This window comes from Chaetodon trifascialis, chromosome 11, assembly GCF_039877785.1.
Source record: "Chaetodon trifascialis isolate fChaTrf1 chromosome 11, fChaTrf1.hap1, whole genome shotgun sequence".
Lineage (NCBI taxonomy): Eukaryota > Metazoa > Chordata > Actinopteri > Chaetodontiformes > Chaetodontidae > Chaetodon > Chaetodon trifascialis.
Genome location: NC_092066.1, coordinates 5,294,910 through 5,316,739, shown reverse-complemented (window position 1 = coordinate 5,316,739; position 21,830 = coordinate 5,294,910). Strand labels below are relative to the sequence as shown.

The 21,830-nt window shown below is 43.6% G+C and overlaps 2 protein-coding genes and 1 pseudogene across 3 annotated transcripts in view; 2 read left to right on the top strand and 1 right to left on the bottom strand.

Moving 5' to 3' along the window:
- LOC139339138 (telomerase protein component 1-like) overlaps positions 1–18,704 on the bottom strand; it is a 38,094-nt gene extending 19,390 nt beyond the window's left edge. For both annotated transcript variants that reach the window (XM_070974617.1, XM_070974618.1), the window contains exons 1-29: positions 18,515–18,704; positions 17,347–17,867; positions 17,040–17,231; positions 16,690–16,839; positions 15,967–16,131; positions 15,755–15,886; positions 15,367–15,438; positions 15,055–15,179; positions 14,223–14,380; positions 13,947–14,056; positions 13,594–13,672; positions 9,301–9,493; positions 8,934–9,192; positions 8,660–8,806; positions 8,454–8,519; positions 7,934–8,055; positions 7,710–7,775; positions 7,021–7,164; positions 6,621–6,912; positions 5,990–6,111; positions 5,687–5,800; positions 5,399–5,516; positions 3,781–3,969; positions 1,925–2,112; positions 1,680–1,818; positions 1,337–1,516; positions 1,159–1,251; positions 521–656; positions 207–366 (exon numbers count right to left, since the gene is read on the bottom strand). In XM_070974617.1, the coding sequence (XP_070830718.1) occupies positions 207–366; positions 521–656; positions 1,159–1,251; positions 1,337–1,516; positions 1,680–1,818; positions 1,925–2,112; positions 3,781–3,969; positions 5,399–5,516; positions 5,687–5,800; positions 5,990–6,111; positions 6,621–6,912; positions 7,021–7,164; positions 7,710–7,775; positions 7,934–8,055; positions 8,454–8,519; positions 8,660–8,806; positions 8,934–9,192; positions 9,301–9,493; positions 13,594–13,672; positions 13,947–14,056; positions 14,223–14,380; positions 15,055–15,179; positions 15,367–15,438; positions 15,755–15,886; positions 15,967–16,131; positions 16,690–16,839; positions 17,040–17,231; positions 17,347–17,865 (4,430 nt within the window). In that variant the 5' untranslated portion in view covers positions 17,866–17,867; positions 18,515–18,704. The remainder of the gene's footprint in view (positions 1–206; positions 367–520; positions 657–1,158; positions 1,252–1,336; positions 1,517–1,679; positions 1,819–1,924; positions 2,113–3,780; positions 3,970–5,398; positions 5,517–5,686; positions 5,801–5,989; positions 6,112–6,620; positions 6,913–7,020; positions 7,165–7,709; positions 7,776–7,933; positions 8,056–8,453; positions 8,520–8,659; positions 8,807–8,933; positions 9,193–9,300; positions 9,494–13,593; positions 13,673–13,946; positions 14,057–14,222; positions 14,381–15,054; positions 15,180–15,366; positions 15,439–15,754; positions 15,887–15,966; positions 16,132–16,689; positions 16,840–17,039; positions 17,232–17,346; positions 17,868–18,514) is intronic.
- Positions 1–21,830, top strand: part of LOC139339143 (E3 ubiquitin-protein ligase znrf2-like) — a 52,690-nt pseudogene that overhangs the window by 27,703 nt on the left and 3,157 nt on the right.
- On the top strand, positions 18,951–21,695 carry LOC139339146 (uncharacterized). Its single transcript, XM_070974628.1, has 2 exons — positions 18,951–19,077; positions 19,187–21,695. The coding sequence occupies exon 2, from the start codon at positions 19,197–19,199 to the stop codon at positions 19,728–19,730; it is 534 nt and encodes a 177-aa protein (XP_070830729.1). The 5' UTR covers positions 18,951–19,077; positions 19,187–19,196; the 3' UTR covers positions 19,731–21,695.

The following is a 21,830-nucleotide window of genomic DNA, read 5'->3' as shown; positions in this document are numbered from 1 at the left end:
ACAGGATGTTTTCTCCATACTGTGTATCCTTCAAACATGGAGGAAATCTAAAAGCACACCATCAGTATGGAGCCTTTTGGTCAAAATGGTCAAATATTGAGGATTAAGTGTATTCATCTAGGTGCAACAATACTTTTTTCACAAGCAACTACAGTCACCTGGGGACATTACTGTCCCACATAATGGGATTTTTCCAATTTCAATACCTTTTTAAACTCTGAACTATACGAGTGAAAGCTGCCATGGGAATGCGTGCTTCTGGCTTCCTGGACAGACACAGTACTTCCTGCCATGTGACCTGAGCGTCCCTTGAGGAGAGGTCACTGCACGTGTTCAGTACAGAGTACAAGTCTCTCTCCCGCATGCCTGTCGACCAAGAGGAGAAAATGTTGAGACGACCTTAGATAATGTCGTTTGATAACATCCCTTTCCCCTCTGTGTTGCATTAGCTGTATATTTACCATATCTAGCCCTTTAGAAAATTTAAAAACAATGCTAAAACTTCTATAAAACCTCTTACCCGTGGTGCTGACAGTGAGTGCTGCCAGGGCCCAGCGGAGTCCCAGCATATCTCTGTACTGTGAGCAGAGTTTGTTCAGGCTGTATTGCACCAACTGGCCCAGAGAATGAGGCAGCTCCTGGAGGCTCTCCTTCAACTAAGACAAGAGGACATTAAAATCCTTGCTTCTATCAAGATGTTGATAGTCATGTGCATGCACCAGTTAAACTGGCAGCAGGGTGGTCAAATATTTCAATGAAATGATCAAGATTAGCACCATTTGCCCATTTGCCAGCATCTTTGTGTCAAAATGTGTCCAATAGTTTGGTTTGTGATCAAACACCTGCAAAACTGAGGCATTCCCATCAGCCTCAGCTATGCTTTGTGTATAGTGCTAAATGGGTAATGTCAGCATGCTAACAGGCTATACCTGCTAAACATCATCATACAACCCTGACTCAAAAAACGTTGGGACGCTGTGTAACAGAATGCAATCATTTTCTAATTAACTGGGCTGTGCTATCATCATCATGAGTGTGTTAACATGCTAATATGAGCATGGATCCTTGTCAGCATCCACCCAACACAAAGCACTGCTGCAGCTGACACTGGAAAAACCACCATCATTGTGGAAGTGACTGGAAAAAGTGATATTAAACCTTGTCAAAGGTTGCGAAGTTCCTCAGGTCCTCACAGGCCAGGTGCAGGTACAGAGGACTCACTGCTCCCTTATTCATTATCAGCGTCTGGAGCTGGAGAAGCAGACAGTATAGTTTTAGGATAAAAGACGAATTCAACACCGTGATGAATACAGAGCAAAACACAAATAAGAAGAACCTGGTTGTTGAACGCAGAGTCGCTGAGTTTCTTCCCAAACTCGTCGAGTCCCTTCTGAACTATCTCCTTCCGGTCCAGCATGGTGAGCTGTCCCAGGGAAAACAGGACAGTGCTCCTCTTCTTGGCCAAGGTTTGTAACAGCGGCGTTTTGGATGTGACGCTCAATACCAAACAAACACCCTGGCAAGAAAAAGAGAATCTCAGTTTTACTGTTGCAGAGAAATCCCTAAAAATTCAACCATAAAAAATGATCAAAACCAAATTTTTGTCCTGCATCCAAACCATGCTGTGGACCTCACCTCAGGTGTGTGTTTTCCCTCAGTTTTCTATGCAGGTAACTGACCTGTGGAAGCTGCTCTGGTATCCAGTCACAGCTGAGCTGACCTCTGCCATCTTGGACAAGATCTACCCCATCAACCAGCAGCACCAGAGGCTTTTTCTTCACGTCGCTCAAACTGGAGTGAAACTCTAACAGCAAATCTCTGTGATCACAAGTAATTACAGGAAAGGGAATCACGACTGAGTGTACAGATAAAATGACGTTCCTGTAAATCTGAACCACTGTAAGGATTCAAACTCAAACGCTACTTGTAAGAATGGGGAAGAGGCGATTCCTCCTCAGTATCTTTCATCTTCCTCAGCCACTGAACAAGGCATCGAAGCAGGTTTTCCACAGAGCGTGCTGATTGGCTGGCAGCTGTAGAGTAGGAGATGACATCACAGACAAGGTTTGTCTTGGATTTAACTTCAGTCCTGAGCGCGTCTGCAAGAGCGGCCTGTATGGAGAGAGATAAATATGTTTCCCACTCGCTCATGTTTTACACACTTTCTTGTGCAAAAGTGCTAAAACGTTTCTGCTTCCAGCTTCTCCAATGTGAGGATTTGCTATTTTCTTGGTTTAATATCGTCGTAAATTGTCAGCAATGCCGGACCACAAGAATTAATGTATATTATGTTTACAACCATTTGATGTGCTATTACTATGTATCACTACTAGGGTACATGTAAGCACTACTGCTGAGTCAAATAAACAGTTAAATGCAGGTGAATGTTACCAGTTAGTGAATTTGAATTTATCTCCCCAGTGTTTGATATGTTTTGCTCCAGATAAGATATAATTGGTGCACACAAACCCTTAAAATCTCCTTTTCCATCATTAAACAAACCAAGAATGTATAAATTTATTTTTTACTTCCAAAGTAAAAAGAGAAACAATTCATTTTCACAGCTTCCAAGAGTACCAAGTGCTTCTTCTGTCTAGCTAATTGTTTGGAACAACATATTTATATTTCCATACTCAAATTTAAAAAACCAACAAACAAAAACAGCAAATACATACACATGATGAAACCAACAAACACATTTTGTTTAAAAAAACAATCAAACCTTGGCTTAAAGCCCAAAGTGCTTCTTTTAGCTAACATTTATATTAACAACCTTAAATGACAATGAAAACACAGCAAATCCTCATATTTAAGACTATCAAAGCAACAAAAAATTGTCACTTTGTCTAAAGAAAATAACTGAAACCATTAGGCTTTAAGTCAAAAGTGCTTCTGTAAGCAAACATTAAATATTTTGATCAGTTCCCTTGGTTTGGAAAAGCAGGCAAGGGAAGCAAAATAAAGCACCTGCCTCACTGTATCCACTTAGCCAAGACGTCTTCTCATACCAGCTCCGTGAAAAAGAGCGGGTAAATCTCCTCCCTGTCTTCGGACTGTTGTCTAATTAAGACTCTAATTAAGACCATTTTCTCCTTTTTTGGCTCTCTCTGTGACTAGCTAATAATCTTATTTGCTAATTACTCCAACACTCTGCGCTCAACTAGCTTGGCGGTTTTAATTACAGGCTTGCGAGTGAACAAACCGCTCGCTCGCTGCTGCCACCCCATGGCCGGTGGTGTGTATAGCGATCAGAGGGAGACAGCAGGGTGCGGTCAGGCTGCGCCCCGCTGTCTCCTATCTCTTGTATCGAAGAGGAACAAACTGCGCATGTCAAAGTTATAACGAGAGTCAATGGGGAAAGATGTGTGTGCCCGTGGCCCGTTATATGTCAGCTATTAGTAACTGTAGACAATGTAGGACAGTTCTAATCTGACTATTTAGTGCAGATTTTACATTTTAGTAACTCACTTCAGACTATATTATTCATTTTGCCTTTTTAAAACAGAGAGTATACATGTAAAAGTCATTTTAAAAAACGTTTTATTAAAGGAAGGGCTGTGTGATTCTACATGAAGTGAGACAGAGGGGGCGGCGCCCTAGCGCCCTCTATCGGCCAGCCGCCCCTGTTGGTCTCTAAATAAGACATTTTAAGATGTCATCTGAGAAACTGAAACAAGTAGTTTTTAAGAATTTATTGTTCCTAGAGCAAATGACTAATCAATTAAAGCAGAAAACTACTGGCACATTAATTAATGTATTGATAATAAAATAGAAATTTACCATGAAGACTGTTTTTCCCTCTCCAGGTCCGCCCTCCACCACCATCATCCCTCCTTTGATCTGGCTCTGCTCCACAATCGCAACCGCCCCGGCCATCACCTTTGTCCTGCCGAAGAACTGCCTCTGCAGCGCCCCCTGCTGCACCTCCTGCTCAGTCACGTTAGACACATCCTCGGCCTCCTTGTCCTTCTTCAGCGTGGAGAATGAAGTGGTGTTCATTAGTAATCTACTGTTAGTCAGCTGTGTCGGCATTTTTTGTCATTTTAGTGGTTTCAAGCAGTGGTGGAAAGTAACTACATTTACTCAAGCGCAGTAGAATTCTGAGTATTTCTATTAGAGTTGGGCGGTAGCCAAATTTTGATACCGTCAAACCATCCCCACATTTTCCCGGGGTACACGGTATTACTGTGACTAATTAAAAATCAATTTGCAGTTCAGACGGTCAATGCTCACGCGAAGAAGCACCAATCCTAACTTGTAGCATACCAGAATGACGGGGAGAAACTCTGCTAAAAGCCTCTCCCAAGCATTGACACCCAAACAAAACATAATTCATACCCCAAGAAATTATATGCGCATGTAACGAAAACACGAAAATAGCGCACGTCAACGGTACTGAATCTGCTGATTTCACCACCTGTCTTACCTTTGCTGTTTTGTGGTCAAAAGTTATATTCCAGCCTGAAAAAAACGCTGCTAATGTCTCCCCCTATTACTCTGTGTTAGTTTGAGATCAATCACGAAGGTCCTGGTTGTTTACATTAAGAGGAGGAGGTTCCTAGAGTGGAGGGAGCGCTCTTCATGCAATAACCTATCTCTGGGCTTACTTCCTTCTGGATCGTCATTGGTGTTTCTATGGTGAATTTGGGCGGGTCGCTGAGCTATTGACTGGCGTAACCACGCAGTTAGTTTCACCGCTCCATCTCATGAATGAGCAGAGCGCTCACAGAGGACTTTGCTGAGCAGCCCGAAGTCTTATTTCACTGTTTTATTTGCATTTCGTCCTTTTATGAGAGCTAAGAACAATAGCAAGCAGAAAAAAGGCTGAAAAAGTGTTTCCAACAGAGGAGTTTCTCCGTATGCTTGGACGAGATAACGGTACTCTGCTCAGATGCGCCTAAATGAGCGCCTGGACATACCTATGTTCAAACACCTGTAAAACTGCTCAGGTTCATTTTTTAGCATATACTTTTGCAGTCACCTTTTTCTCAAGTAAAAATTCAACCAGATACATTGAATGGAGTGGATTTCATTTTTGTTATGATGATGCTCAAATTATGTTAGACCCCAATAGACCTATATGCGCAGCATTTTTTTTTTTTTTAATGACGGTAATGAAACTGATACTGTTGCTATTTTAGATACTGTGGGATATATTATTACCGGATTATCACCCAACCCTAATTTCTATTCTAGGTTAACTGCCATATCTAAACTTCTACTATACTCAAATACTGTATAAATATAATATCGATATCAATCAAATACCTTTATACTTTCATGCTTTTGTTAAAATTTTGAATGCAGGACTTTAACTTGTAAAGGAGTATTTTTGAAGTGTGGTATTGCGATGTTTTCTTCAGTACATGATTTCCATACTTCCTCCACCACAACTAACCTCCACAAACTGCTTTTCTATAGCCGTCCACAGGTCATCCAGCATGGCTTTGCCAAAGTCCTCCAGGTTTTTCAGGTATGGCTTCCCGTCCATAACGCCTCCCCAGGCACACGAGTAACTGTGGCAGAAACACAGACAAGAAGCCTCAGCTAAGTCACTTAGTCACATATGAGCAAAACAAAAAAGCTAGATTCATGCCTGCAGTCTGAAAACAGACTAAAGGTGTAGTGAACTGCTGTTTTAGTGCCACAGCTTCAGTGAAGGAGAATCATGACCACGAGGACTCACTTTTCAGTGACCTTGACTTCACTGGTCCGGATCATTGTCTTCAGAGAGGCCATTTTAGACTCAGCCTCCTTTGATTCAGCGGCAAAGTCGGACTTCCAAGACACTGGAACTGATCTGAGGAGGACAGTGAAATGAAAACTTCAAATACCAGCAAACTGTTTGTATTGTCAACTTATGGAATCACAAATACTGTACAAAAACCTCATCTCAACATAATGGGACGAATCTGAAGGAGTTAGTAATATATTTAAATGACTTGTTCATTTAAACTTAAAATGCATAAGAGAAAACTTCATGGCGTACTTGATGATGTTTGGGTCTCTGAAGTAGCAGAACATTCGCTGGTGGGCTGTGTTGGGGTAAAGAGCCTGGAACTGACGGATCTCCAGCTCGGTGATGGACAGGCCCGCCGGCGCCGAGGCAAGCTGCACACAAATCATACTTCTGTCAGTACTCTGAAGAATATTTCAAATTCAGACATATTTTTATTCATCATTTCTCTTTAAGGTATCAAAGGCAGTTTGAATTGATCATAAAATCACCTAAATACCTGTTCACCATCAACAGTGATGGAACTTCACCAGTCGCTGACCTTTCTACCCTTAAATGACAATTGTTCCTACTTGTACTTGTATTTCCCCTCATTTTCAACTGATCTATGATGCAACAGCTAACTAGTTTCACAAAGCATTTCAGTGACAAAGACCTGCATTAAAATAATTACATTCAACAAACTTGAATGCTGATGGTCGCAGGTTGAGATCTGTAAATATCAGATTATTAAATGTCCCTTTAGGATTGCGATCAATTCATTTTTCTTTTGTTAATCATCTTGAATAAAGCGTCAGTACTTCATTTATATATCTAAGCAGCAGTGAGTACATTGTGTACACAGCTCTACTTATTAATTCTGCTTCATGGTGTCAAGTCTTACCCAGCTGTGCTGCGGCAGGTCAGGGAGGGCAGGTTTGGGAGTCACCAGGCCGTACCTCTCCCCAAGGATTCCTACCAACATCTGGCTGCGACACACCTCTGACAGACACAGCTCGGCAGCCCGCCCCGACTCCTCCTCCGTCACACCCCAACGCAGCTCCACCTCCTGCAGGTAGAGGCAGTGTGATGCAGCGCGACGCCGCAGCTCCGGGAACACGCTCTGCACCAGGATGTCGCGCTCGGCGTGCATGTCTCTGAAGGTGGAGGAGATGAACACACGTACGCCTCGCCACCTGAGGGCAGAGAAAGGCGCTGAGGAAAAGGCAGGAAAAAGTACACTTGGACAGCAGATCTTCAAGTTATAAGACTGCCCAGAACTGCTTCTTTGACATAAAAATTACCTTAACTTAGGACTGGCTGGTATTGGCTCAACATTGCTGGTGACCTGAGGGGCTTTGGCTCCCTCTGGTGGTGGGATGTTGTACAGTTTGTCTAAGTGCTCCACGTGGTCCAGCAGCCTGGATGATCCTCGTTCTGCCACAAACCTGATACACAGTCAAAGAAATAGTTCCAGATTGTGGGATATATAGCAGCTGGTATTTAGCATAGAGACTAAAGGTAACAAAGTTCACCTGCCAGTGCCTTTAAAGATCGCTAATTAACACTTGATCTCTATTTGCTTTATTCGTACAAAACCGAAAGTGTAAAAAAGACAAATTGCCTTTTTAAGGGGTTTATGTGCTGGACTAGGTCTTGGCCAGGACCGGGGACTTCTTGATGGTTATCACGCTTCACTTTTTGTTTGGATTAAACAAAAAAAGACATAACAATTAGTAAGCTGTAGAGGTGCTGGTAGGTTTTAACCTTCAAACTGAGCCAGGCTGGCAGTTTTCCTGTCTTTGTGCTTCATATTTAACAGACGGATATAAGCATGCAAATAAGCACATTTCCCAAAATGTTGAATTCTTTGAAACAATAAATGAGTAAGTTCCTCCAATTATCAATACAGCATATCATAAACAGAAAGCCAAGGTTTGTTTTCAAGACTTTTCTTACATTTCTACAACTCATTAAAATCTGTTTTTTTTACCTCAGAATTTGCTCACTGAAGCCTGCCAGTTGCACATGGTTGCTGTCAGGGAGATACTCTGGCTCTCTGTGAGACAACAACACAAGCATTCAGGATAATTTAGAAACAAGAAGGGAAACAGAAACCAGCTATGTGCCTGTCTATGCTGAAAGAGTGTTGTGTTTAATGTTTAAGTTTGTCAGTCACTGTGACTGGTGGTCCACTGCAGTGAACTGAAGCATTACCGCTCAGACAGGAAGATATGCACAACAAGGACTTTGTTGTCGATGTTCTGCCTGTAGTTTCTGATGACCCACTCGACATCATTAGGAATCCAGGAGTCACTCAACACGATGATGTTGTCCACCTGAGATACAAAAGCATATGAGGTCAAGGACTCATTTGTCTGCTGAATGTGCATGACTGAACTGCAAGCCAGTTCCATTTGGAGCTTCAAATCTATTAAAATTGCTTTTAAAAAACTCAAGCAGTGCCTCCTTAATACCACTTAGAATTCATGGCTAACTCTAAAACTTCTAAACATACTTGGTGCTTCTTTTTAGGCACTTTCACCACAGATTCTTCGAGGTATTTAACATGCATTTTGTAAGCATTTATCATACAAAATGATGGCATAACTATATTATTTTAGTTGAAGAATAACTTTTCCCTGAAAGCCTTTGATCTCACTCTGTTATAATCACAAAACTAAGAATAATCAGCCAAGCGTAACAACATAAACTACATAAGTACAAATAAACTCACCTTGTTTTTCTTGGGGAACACTGTGGAGAGGACATTTTTGTCTTCATATGACATGTGGTTACTTGCCTGTGAAAGAGAAGGATTCATTACTAAAGGAAAAAACAAACCCCCTTAAAATCACACTTCTCCTGTTATTCTACAACATAGAAATATAATTCAGTAGGACAAAGCCTTCAATTCTGTGTAATTGCTGAAAAGCCCTTTACTTGCTTCATCACTGTCCGGACGTTATCCAAGAGAACGTCAGACTCCAGCTTGATTTCTTGACTGTGATTCCAATCCATTAAGAAGAGCTGAAAGTCCTCCGCACTGCTGCCAATCATCAGAGAGAGCAAAGCTGCCACCTCCATCGACTGAGAGCGTGTAAAAATGGGGAGAGGAGAGTTAAAAGCAATGCAGTAAAACAGCCCTTTTTAAAGTGACTCAGACAACTCTGATGCCCTTTGCATTATTGCTAATCAGAAGAAAGCAGGCCCATACGGAAAGAGCGAGCTTTTTATCCTCATCCTTCTTCTTTTGTCTCCTCCTGGACTCCTCGCCTCCCTCCTTATTTTTTTGATTGGGTTCTGGTGGCAGGCAGAAGTCATGGTCCAGGCACCAGTAGGTCTTTATGGTTCTGGAGAGCAGGATGACAGTGCGTCCAGGAAGCGGGGGAATGTTGTACCGACAGGATATCTGCACCGCCGTCTCCAGGGCTTTGCAGTAGCGGTCCAACAGAGCGACAGTGTACTGCCTCTGACTGAATGTACAGACACAGAAACACTTATCTATATAACTCAGTATACTTCATACTAGCACACACCGCGTTTATCTAAAATGTAGTAAATCTGAAGAATATCAGACATACTTGGCCTTTATGATCTTGGCCTTCTTCATTCGGTATAGTCGATAGACAAATGGCACCCCGAGTGCCACCCTGATCCTTTTCCTTGGAGCGTCATCCCACTCCAGACGTCTGAAGCGCCTGCTCTTGGGAATCTTCTTCAGGATGTCCTTCAGGATGTCTTTAACAGGGGGGAGCGCTTGCTCTGGTGCTGAGGCTGAAGGACAGAGGAGCAAAGAGGAGGTACTGACAAGGTTTGGCTGAAATGTTCACATGTCTACATAGTTTGGTTTCATATTGAAAGCTGGTCAATCATACGAAACACTGCCAACATTAAAGGAGGCTGGCGTCATTCTACATTTTTCATATCGTCAATAAATCCCAAGAAAGGACTAAAAACCAACAATGTCTCTCAATGACTTCTGACTCTCCTCCTCTGACTGTGGTGCTGAGATTCAAGCCCACTTCATTTTATTTTATACTTTTGAATTTTTTGTTCTTCATTAAGAAATGGAGAGATATATAAAAATTATTTTGATTTCATGAAAGTTGACCACCCGATTACACCGGTCATCTACACGTTGCCAAAGATCCATAAAGACAATCAGACACCTCCAGGGAGGCCAATTATTGCAGGGATTGGATCTCTAGCAGAGAAGATCTCCACCTTTATAGACTCTTTGTTAAAACCACATGTCTCTGCTCTCCCTTCATTTGTTAAAGACTCTATGGACATGATTAAGGCGTTAAAAGAAGTAAAATTGCCATCCGATGACATTATGTTGGCTACTTTCGATGTGGAGTCCCTATATACCAACATACCACATGATGGAGGCATCGAGGCGGTTGATTTCTTTTTGAGGGGCAAACATTCTAACATGATTCCAAGTGTTGACTGTAGTAAGAGATTAACTGAAATTGTGCTTACAAAGAACTTTTTTATGTTTAAAAATCACTTCTTACAGATTAAAGGCACTGCAATGGGTAGCACTATGGCACCCAATTACACTAATTTATTTGTGGGCCTTTTTGAGAAAATGTTTGTACTGAATCCTGATGTGAACCCCTCTTTTCACAAGATCTTAATGTGGCGTAGATATATTGATGATATTTTTCTTCTATGGTTGGGTACATCGAGTGAACTTTCTGACTTTCAAGTACATTTGAATGATAAAAGTGAGCACCTTAGGTTCATTGGAGATTTTAATTGCAATGAAATCAGCTTTTTAGATCTTCCATCCATCCATCCATTTTCTCCTTCTTCATCTGGGGTCGGGTCACGGGGGGAGCAGTCTGAGCAGGGACACCCAAACTTCCCTCTCCCCGGACACTTCCCCCAGCTCTTCCGGGGGGATCCCGAGGCGTTCCCAGGCCAGCCAAGTGACATAGTCACACCAGGGTGCCCTGGGTCTTCCCCGGGGCCTCCCCTCGGTGGGACATGCCTGGAACACCTCCTTAGGGAGGCGTCCAGGGGGCATCCGATAGAGATGCCCGAGCCACCTCAGCTGACTCCTCTCGATGTGGAGGAGCAGCAACTCTACTCTGAGCTCCTCGCGGGTGACAGAGCTCCTCACCCTATCTCTAAGGGAGCGCCCTGCCATTCTGCGGAAGAAACTCATTTCAGCTGCTTGTATCCGGGACCTTGTTCTTTCAGTCATGAGCCAAAGTTCATGACCATAGGTGAGGGTAGGAACATAGATTGACAGGTAAATCGAGAGCTTCGCCTTTCGGCTCAGCTCCTTCTTCACCACGACGGACCGGTACAGCGACCGCATTACTGTTGCTGCTGCACCGATCCGCCTGTCAATCTCAAGCTCCATCCTTCCCTCACTCGTGAACAGGATCCCAAGATACTTAAACTCCACTTGAGGCAGGAACTCTCCCCCAACCTGAAGGGAGCAAGCCACCTTTTTCCGGTTGAGAACCATGGCCTCGGACTTGGAGGTGCTGACTCTCATCCCAGCTGCTTGACACTCAGCTGCGAACCGCCCCAGCGCATGCTGAGGGTCCTGGCTCGAAGGAGCCAACAAGACAACATCATCCGCGAAAAGCAGAGACGAAATCTGCCGGCTCCCGAAACGAACCCCCTCCGGCCCCTGGCTGCGCCTAGAAATTCTGTCCATAAAAATGATGAACAGAACCGGTGACAAAGGGCAGCCCGGCCGGAGTCCAACATGCACCGGGAACAGGTCCGACTTACTGCCGGCAATGCGGACCAAGCTCCTGCTCCGGTTGTACAGGGACTGTACAGCCCTCAACAGAGGGCCTCCAACCCCATACTCCCGGGGCACCTCCCACAGAATGACACGAGGGACACGGTCGAATGCCTTCTCCAAGTCCACAAAGCACATGTGGACTGGTTGGGCAAACTCCCATGAACCCTCAAGCACCCTGTGGAGGGTATAGAGCTGGTCCAGTGTTCCAAGGGCAGGACGAAAACCGCATTGTTCCTCCTGAATCCGAGGTTCAACTATCGACCAGACCCTCCTCTCCAGTACCCTGGAATAGACTTTCCCAGGAAGCCTGAGGAGTGTGATCCCCCGATAGTTGGAACACACCCTCCGGTCCCCCTTTTTAAAAAGAGGGACCACCACCCCAGTCTTTAGATCTTCTGATCTCTAAAGATGGTGACACTTTAAAAACTGACTTATACAAAAAACCTACTGATAAAAACACAATTTTACACAGGAGAAGTTACCATCCCACTAGCTTAAAAAGAAGCATACCGATAAGTCAGTTTAACAGAGTACGGTGCATATGTGGCTCTGATCAAGATTATGCATCACAGTTGATGTGCCCAGTTGATTCAGCGCTTCAGACAAAGGGACTATGCTGTGTCCTAGATCCAATGCGCCTCTGATCGATTCAAAAATATGGATCAAGAAGAATGCCTGAGAAGAAAAAACAGGCCAGAATAGATAACAGACTTACCTGTATTTCACAAAATTCACCACTCAGCAGAGAATTTGAAACTATTGTGCGAAAACATTGGCCTATTTTGAGTTCTGATCCTATTCTGAAGGATGCGGCATTTAGACAGCCTCCTCGTTTCACCTATAAGCGCTCACCCAATATTTCTAATCTGATCGTCAGAGCAGACCAACCACCTGACAAGCCCCCGCAGTTTTTCCCTCCACTACCTGATGGAAATTACAGGTGTGCACACTACGCGCAATGCAATTTCCCTCACAAGTGTAATACATATTGCCATCCGCACACAGGAAAGACGCTCAAAATTAAAGGGGTCATATCGTGTAACACTAAGAACGTGATTTACATGATAAAGTGTCCCTGCGGTCTTGCTTATCTTGGTAAGACCACACGCTGCATAAAAACACGCATTGCAGAGCAAAGGAGCACTATAAGATTAAATGACCAACAAAACCCAGTAGCGGCCTATTTTAATGCGTTGAAACATAATTTGTCTACCTTAAGATATATCGGAACTGAACATGTTTCCACTCCCAGATGTGGAGGAGACATAGATAACCTTCTCCTTAGAAGGGAGGCATTTTATATATATGCTAAATACCCTGTCTCCTAAGGTCTTCAATGTTCTCAAACCTCTCAAACCTTTTCTTTGATTGCTCATGCCTGATAAATCCCAAAGTTCACATCTGTTTTGATCTGTATTTGAGTGTATCAATTTGTATTGTGAGTTAAAAATCTTTTCTGTTTGCTGATTTGATATATATGTCTGATGATTCTTGTGGCTTTATGCCATGCATACAAGCCAGTACCTTCAGGCACAAGTTATGCCAACTGTCACCTTTCGGGTGCGCTGTCTGGACAGTTTGGATAGAAAAGTAAAATATTTTGCATATAAAAAAAAATGAAAACAGGTTCATAGCAGGTTCGGTGATAAAATGAGATGTTGCATGGAAAGGAAGACTGCACATTTGTATTAGTGGACTTTTATTGTGCAACGCAAATGTATTGTTATTGTTTCAACCAGACTATACGATCACACTGTAAAGGATGATCTCAACGATGGGGCTGGAGCTGTACTGTATGTTTTCCACCACCGCCAACCACATTTCTGTGTTTATTTGGCAGCTGTGTGTGTGGACAAGTAAATGCTGTGAACCTGACCAATAAGTCGCCGTGTGATTCCTTCAAATTTTCTTGGATCATATACAGTGTGCAGACCACCTTTTTCTAATATCTGTTATATTTGTCTAGCACCTGTAGATTACTTGCACGGATGTGCGCACCTCGCTTCCCCTTCATTAAAAAACCCTCATCATGCTCAGACTCTCTGCCTGATACAACTTTCAGTCCACAGTGTTAGTGTAGCTTGATGAATATGAATCTCACCCAAATTCTGAAGCTGCATGACGACTTTGTAGGCAGCAAGGAATCTGAAGGGAAACTGTCGGCTCTGAATAACAGCTTTCTGTAAGCACATCACAAACACAAGAGAGCGCTTAACAACCTTCACCATCACAGTTCAATCACAAAAGAAACATGACGACACTTTAAGCTAAGCTACACATACTCACCACCAATATGCATGCTGCTAAGCAAATAGTTAATGGTGAATATGTGTACCTTAATATTTATGCTACCCAGCCAAGTGATGAACAGAAATATGATCTTCATCTGATGAAAAAGCTGTACCAGCATTTTCAAACTAAGGTTTTAGTGCATGTTTTGCTGCTGGGTCACACCTTATCGGTCAGCCTGCTGAGGATCTTCTTGTGATGAGCCTCACTGATGCCCTTCATGATCATGTTCCTCAGGTTCCTCAGCATGGCCATGAATGGAAGAGACTTATTGTCTGCCCAGGTGAGACAACATTCATTAATATGTGTGATCATGGACATGTTTGTGTAATTATAGGTGTGTTATATGTAAATCTAAGGAGTGTTTGAGTTTCCCTGCATAAATGAAAGGAACAGCTTGACAGCTTTCACAAAATCTCTGTCTGCGTGTGCTCAGCAGACCTATGAGCTTCTCCCAGGTGGCGGCCTTGTTGCCCTCCAGACTGACCAGCCGTTCCCACGTCTCCGGCTCTTTGAGCTTCATTCGCTGGCCGGCTCGCTCCCTTTCCCACGTGCCCTTCAGTCCACTGCGGCTGAACGCCTTCAGGTCAGCGGGATACCTGGGACCAACACACACAGCACATTTTATAACAGGAGCAGAACAAGCCAAGAGATAGTCCAGAGGTCAGTTGCTTGCCTCTTCTGTAACAGAGAATCCAACCGAACCCTTTTCTCCTTATTCTCTCCTCCTCCGTCGACATTTTTGTCTTCACATAGCCGAAACAATAAATGAAAAAAATGCTGAAGGACAATAAATGCTCTGTTTCTTCTAAATGACATGCTTTAAATTGGTCAAAAAAGGGGCCTGTAAAAAGAGATTATAGCTCTTGTACAGGCAATTTCCCTAAAATTTGCATTTGTAAGATATTTTATGCAGTAGATACAATAATACCTGGATTATAACTCACTATAATGTAGCTGTAAGCATATATGAGGTCTTTATAGATGTTAATTTATGTAGTTGGCCAGAAATTTAACTCCTGACAGTATAATTTAACACATTTGTCATTACATTAAATATGTCTTCATAGGAGAAAATATTTATGATACTGTACATTAATAAACACTTAAAATGTCCTTAGATGTGTTTGTAACTACATCATGATGTGCTATGAACAAATAAATGGGGAGTTAAGGAGTAAACTGGATGACACACAGCAGGTGAATGTTGTTTATGGGACGGCTCTGTGTGAAAAATACTGAAGAGCAACTAAATTGTGTTTGTGTGGCTTACTTTCTTCCCAGGATGGCCATAACGTGTTCAGCCGGTTCTTTAATGTGAAGCCTCCTGATCATCTTCTTCATGCTGAACTCACTCTGCTTTTTATCCACCACCACTCTCTTGTCCTCCAACTGCAACTGCGCGCGCGCGCGCACACACACACACACACACACACACACACACACACACACACACACACACACACACACACACACACACACACACACACACATATAAACAAGTCTGCTTAAGAAAAAGTGCAATGAATATAAAATATATAAGTTTCATATATTTGAACTTAATTAGTGACATGCATTCACTTACAAACTTGGTCAGTATGGATGCATCTGATCTGAGCAAGTTGGCCCACTTTTTCAGCAGTTGACCGTTTATTTTCTGGAAAGAAAGAAAGTGTAAACAGATCAAAGCATGGAGCGATCAACAAACAGCCCAGTGCTCATTTCAAAAAATGAGTTTGTTGTACTGAAATAGAAACCGCACAAAGTTTCGGTGCTTTTTCAGTCGAGGCGGTTAACAGTGTGTGGGTTTTGTTTTTACCACAGTGGAAATAATAAGGCGAGAGTCACTCTGATCTAATACTCTAATACCGACAAAGAGTTTTCTGTCTGTTAACAACAGGACTGTAATATTTCAGATTGTTTTGTCTAAACTGTCTAAACTTTAACACTAAACCAAATACCTGCTCCCCTACCTTGCGCCTGTTGCAGCTGTGTTTGCAGCGGTGTTTGCGTGTGTTGTATTTTGCCAGCTGATACTCGTTGAACTGCTTGAACTTGTCAGCCATTGCCTTCTTCAGGCACATTGGCAGGGAGTGGCTGAAACACTTGAAACAGAAAAAACACGGTTAAGACTGGACAGATACATCCAGACTCCACCGGGCAGCAGATGTTCGCAGAGACTTACTGTGCTATAGATTCTGATGACTTCCAGCCAATCAGAGGGCAGCTGCACAGCGGTGCAGAAGTATCTGCGGACATGTGGTTTGGTGGAGGGCTGGTTGGCAGCCAGCGCCAGTAAAAAGTTTGCTGTGATGCGGATGTTCAACTGCTGTCGAGTGTAAACTGCCACCTGAATAGTAAAGAAAAGAACAAACACACTGTTTGTTACTGACAGAAATCATGTCATAACGTGTACTGTCTGTGTGCTTTGATTATTTTTGCCAACTAAAGATGGTCATGTTTCAGTAACTGAGCTCTGTGGCAACGCAGAGGCACATCACACTGATGTTTTCTGCATTAAACCAAAACTTTTCTCCACAATTTCAGATGTAAAAAGACATTGTGGTACATGGCATTCCTAACAACTGTGCTCTGATGGACCTCAGAAACACTGAGGAGGCTTTACATGGAGACACCTCACAAAGAGCAGAAAAGCTCCAGTATAACAAGAAACTGGTGTAAAACTTGTGACTCAGGAAAGAGCAATGATTTAATGATCTGGATTGTTCTTCTTGATCGGTTGACTGTGATAACAGCATGATGAAGTCGCAGTTGGGTTGAAACAGTCCACAAACCATTTTAAAGTTAAAATGAAAGTTAAGGAGCTACAGACCAGTTTGGAATACAAATGCCTTCAGATATCAACCCCGGCACACACCAAGCCACCCACACAGACCTACATACACACCTTGAGAAGAAACTGTGGGTCATGGACAGAAATGTCCTTTGCCAGGTTTGTGATCCTGGTCCAAACGCTGTTCTCTGAGTCCCAGTCCTTCTCGCCTGGAGGTGTGTTCTTATTGACCAGGGAGCAACACACGGCGTTAAGCAGGAGATACTGAGGAACAGACAGAAAGACAATTAAGTTCACAGCTCAGAGGACTTCAGGTCATTTCAACCAACATGTAAAATAAGCACGCAGGAAAATAATTTGGTAGCATTGCTGCAAAGACATGCTAAACTTGCAAAGACAGGACCAAAAACAGAGGACATTTCTCTGACGTACACACAGCACACAGTATAAAATATTTTTCCCACCTTTTTCTCTTTCAGCTCCTCTTCAATCTTATCGTCAACCTCAGTGAATTCCTCCAGTCTGACCACCACAGCTTGCTCGAGTTCCTGGCTGTCCAACTCTGTTTTCAGGCCAGCTAATTCCATGGCTGCCCCAGCATCCTCCTCCTCCTCCTCCTCTTCCTCAGACGAACCATCATCTTCCTCAGAAAGCGTCTGATGCAGAGGAAATGACATTAAAACGGTAATGCCGCAAAATGGGATGCACTAAAAATAATGCTTGTCAAATAAGAGTGTATTAGCAGCCAAAGTAACAGAACATTTCATCTACCACACTTGTTTCTTCAAGACAAGACTGTGTCGCTTCGGATGTTTCCTCTCTGCCTTTGGCTTCCCCATCATCCCTCTTCTCTTCTTCACCCAGACCGTGAGGTAGGAATGAAGGAGGATGAGCAAAGCGATTGAGCAGAGCACTGCTGGCCAGGGACGTGGAGAGCAGAGAGCCACTGGGAACAGAGGTCAGGGAAAAGGAGAGAGACGAGTGGCTACCTAGGAGCTTGTTCTCAGTGCTGAGGAGAGGAGAGGTGAAAGAAGGCGAGAGGGAGGAGGCGGAGAGGAGGGAGGATGAGGTGGAGGACAGGCTGGAGGGCTGAAGCGAGGGGCAAGAGGGAGGTTGCGCAGGAAAGTTAAAGAGCGGAGAGGAGGGCTGAGGCATCAGCGTGGAGGTCTGAACCAAGAACTTATTCTCCAGACTCGGAGGAGCGTAGTTGGAGGTCAGGCTTCTCCCACATGAGGCCTGCTGCTGCTCTCCTTGGGCCACGTTTGTCTGCTGCAAAGTCAGCGCCCTCATTTCTGTGGAGAAACACGTCAATCACAGCGTCAAAGTCACATCTCTGTCACAAACACAACAGCTCACAATCCTGGACAGCATTAAGTATTGAGCCAAGCAGTTCAGCAGCATTTTTTCCGCTGCTTAAACAAGCATTGTGCTCCTGTCGTTAAGGGTGCGTTGCTCAATTGAATCCATTGCATCCATAAAAAGGCTGGAGGGAATGCAAAGTCTGGAAACAGACGCTCAGACTTTTCACAGTTTCAGTTGGCAGCAGGAGCACCATAATGCATAGACATAATGCAAAAAAGTAATGAAATATAATGAAAATCAGGGAACCCGAAACAGCAGTACACCAAATTAAATGACAGAAGTGATTAAATCAATGTGAAGATCTTTTTTGTTCAACTGCAAGCCCTTTCTTCGTGCTTTTAATTTAGTGTTTTAAATCAATTCATAACAAAATGTAATCAGAAATAAAATCATATCACAGCTACAATGCCAAGACAGCCGCTAGATGTATCTGTCACACAGTATAAAGTGAAAGATTGTTCAACATTGAACAGCAGTGCACTTGTTTCCTGGTAGTCCTATTTTTTGCGTTGACTCAAGACTTTACGTAAGTGTGGTTGTTAGCTGTGAACAACCTGAACTGACGCAGTAAACTCACCGCAAACACCACAAATTAAAGCCCACGGACGGAGCTCCGGCTCTGGACAAACGGGTCCTCTGGTGCTCAACGTTAATGCTTAATGTGCTGCAGTTTTACCATCTATTTCTGACGCTTTTCAAGGGAGCTCAGTGTGGCTGCTGCTTTACAGTCAATTTCCTCATTCGACCAGCTGCTTGGCTACTCTATTGAGAGCTCTGATTGGTCAGTATTATTGTGTACTTTTTTACCGTAATGACCCACAGACGTGTTGTAACTCTCAAACCATCAAATATAAAGGAGACTGAAGGCGGAGTTACTTAGGACGACAAACAGTAACCAAAATCAAAGGCAACAACAGCAACAGAAACAGAAACAAGTCAACGTGGTTTCAAATTTGGATTTCAAACTGCTCGGGTGAAATTGTGACGTTACCGTAAATGCTTGTGTGCGGCTCAAAGGAGGAAGCGAAAACGCTCTATTTCCGCTGCAGCAGCGAGAAGGGGCACGTCAAAGAGGAAAATGTGGACAGTGAGGACAAATTGAGGCCAGAGCGAGACCGTCGAACTGCGTACATATTCTCGGTGGGTTAGGTTTCCTGATATTTGTTATTATTTAGAGCTTCCAGACGGACATTTGGCAGTTTAAGGGTCGTTTCGAGGTTAACTCGTCCTCTTGTTCGTTTCCACTCAGGACAGTGGAGATGGTTGTGGACTACAGGAAGAACTCAGCCTCACCTGCCCCCATCACCCTCTGTGTCTCCACTATTGACACTGTGGAGTCTTTCTGCTTCCTGGGAACTATCATCTCCCAGGACCTCAAGTGGGAGCCGAACATCAGCTCCCTCTTCAAGAAAGCACAGCAGAAGATGTACTTCCTACGGCAGCTGAAGAAATTCACTCTGCCAAAGACAATGATGGTGCACTTCTGCACAGCCATCATTGACTCCATCCTCACCTCCTCCATCACCATCTGGTACACTGCTGCCACCGCCAAGGACAAGGGCAGACTGCAGCGTGTCATTCAGTCTGCAGAGAAGGCGATTGACTGCAATCTCCCGTCTCCTCAGGACCTGTACACCTCCAGGACCCTGAGGCGTGCAGGAAAGATTGTGGCTGATCCCTCCCACCCCGAACACAAACTCTTTGAGACACTTCCCTCTGGCATGAGGCTGCGGTCCATCAGGACCAAAACCTCATGCCACAAGTTTTTTCCCGTCTGCTGTCAGCCTTATTAACAAGGCCTGGAACCCCCCGACACTCTTCACACTCCACCACTGCCTCATCTGTCACACTGACACTGCGTAACTCTGCATAACATTAATGCTCAGCTTGGACTTCTTCTGAAAAAACAGACTGTTTCCAGAAAAAACAACAACAACAAAAAAAAAAACAGACTTGTGTATATATATTTATTGTTATATTTTTTACTTATTGTTATATTTTTTACTTCTGTAATAGCTTCCCAGATAGCAAAATACAGTGATTCCACGTTGAATTTTGGTGAAATTGGTTATTTTTGGTTGAAGTTGAAAAATCTATGTTTATTCAGTATTGAATTAGAGCTACCATTTCAACATTTGAAAAAATGTTGTTGAATCAGCATTGTATAGATGCTGGGTTTTCAATGTTGAAATGTCAACATTAAATAGACATGATGTCAATGTATGGCATGCTGTGGCTGTGCACCTGTGCCCCCGCCCACGAGACTTGCTCTCTCCTGAGACCAAACCAGTTCAAACCAGTCAACAGTTGGCAGCGGTTGACAGCTTTTAGCGGCTTTTATTATCTTCGAGTGACAAAAGAAGACAAACTGGTAAGTCCTAATGAGAACACAATGTATTTTCACCAGCATGTCAACTTTGTGAATTATTACCGTGAGGTTGTAGCTTAGGGCTGCACGGTGGCGCAGCAGGTAGTGCGCGTGCCTCACAGCAAGAAGGTTGCCGGTTCGATCCCCGGGTCAGGCGGGGCCTTTCTGTGTGAAGCTTGCATGTTCTTCCCGCATGCGTGGGTTCTCTCCGGGTACTCCGGCTTCCTCCCACAGACCAAAAACATGCTCATTAGGTTAATTGATGACTCTAAAAAATTGTCCGTAGGTGTGAGTGTGAATGTTTGTCTGTCTTTGCATGTGGCCCTGCAATCGGCTGGCGACCGGTTCAGGGTGTACCCATCTCGCCCATTGTAGCTGGGATAGGCTCCAGCCCCCCGCAACCCCGAAAGGGATAGGCGGTATAGATGATGGATGGATGGTTGTAGCTTATTAACGTCGTTAGCATTAGCTAGCGCTAGCATTCTAGATAACGCTAGCTAACGCTAGTGTGTCCGTGTGCAGAGGCTACGCTGAGGGTTCAGGGTTTCCCCCAGTGTATTATAAGCCTGGCGGGCCACCAGGCTTTACTTGCCCCCTGCCAGGCTAACGCTACGTTCCCACCAAACGCGATGAAAATTGTTTAATCGCGCTCCAAATGAAATCGCGTCGCGCCAGACGCTCCAGTTTTGACGCTGGTACAAAAACCCGCCCAACAACAACATTTCTTCCGCCATTTCATTTTCTCGTCGACCACGTCCGTACGTCAGCACGTCGATGACGATCTCAACGCTGATGGGCTGTCGCGGCGCGTCTTCACGCGAATCCGCCGCAAAAGTTCAATTATTTCAACTCGAGCGATGAAGCGATAACGCGATGGGGCGTCCATCGCGTCGCCCGGCAAAATGACGCTTCAAATCGCGTATGCTTCATGCAATTTGCCTTGCATGAAGCATATTTAAAACCTACAGATGATGGCTGAAAAGTGCTGTAATGGTCCTTTAATTAATAACATTGTTGCAATGTAGAATCAATGTAATTTCAATGCATTTATAAATGAATCAATATTGATTCTATGTTCAGATTAATTGACAATTCTACATTGTTTCAATGTTGAAAATGATGTAGTTGAATAAATATTGAATCAATGTTTAGCCTGATTGAAAATTTAACATTATTTCAATGTTGATCATAACGAGCGCTTACCATGTTACTTTCAATGTCTGACATCAGTGTTGATTCAATTTTAAGCCATGACCATATCGCAATGTTGATTCAATGGATTTTTGCTTTCTGGGTTATTTTTACTAGATGTGTCATGCACCAACTTCACCGAAACAAATTCCTCGTATGTGTAAAATCGTACTTGGCAATAAAGTTTTTTCTGATTCTGATTTCTGATTCTGGTTTTGTGGTGGTTCGCTTTGAGAAAGCAGCTTGGCTAGCCAGCTGAATTAGCTAGCTCACTGGAGATGGGGACAAGAGCAAGTCGCCTACAAGAAGACCCGGTTCCCTCTGCTTTTGGAAG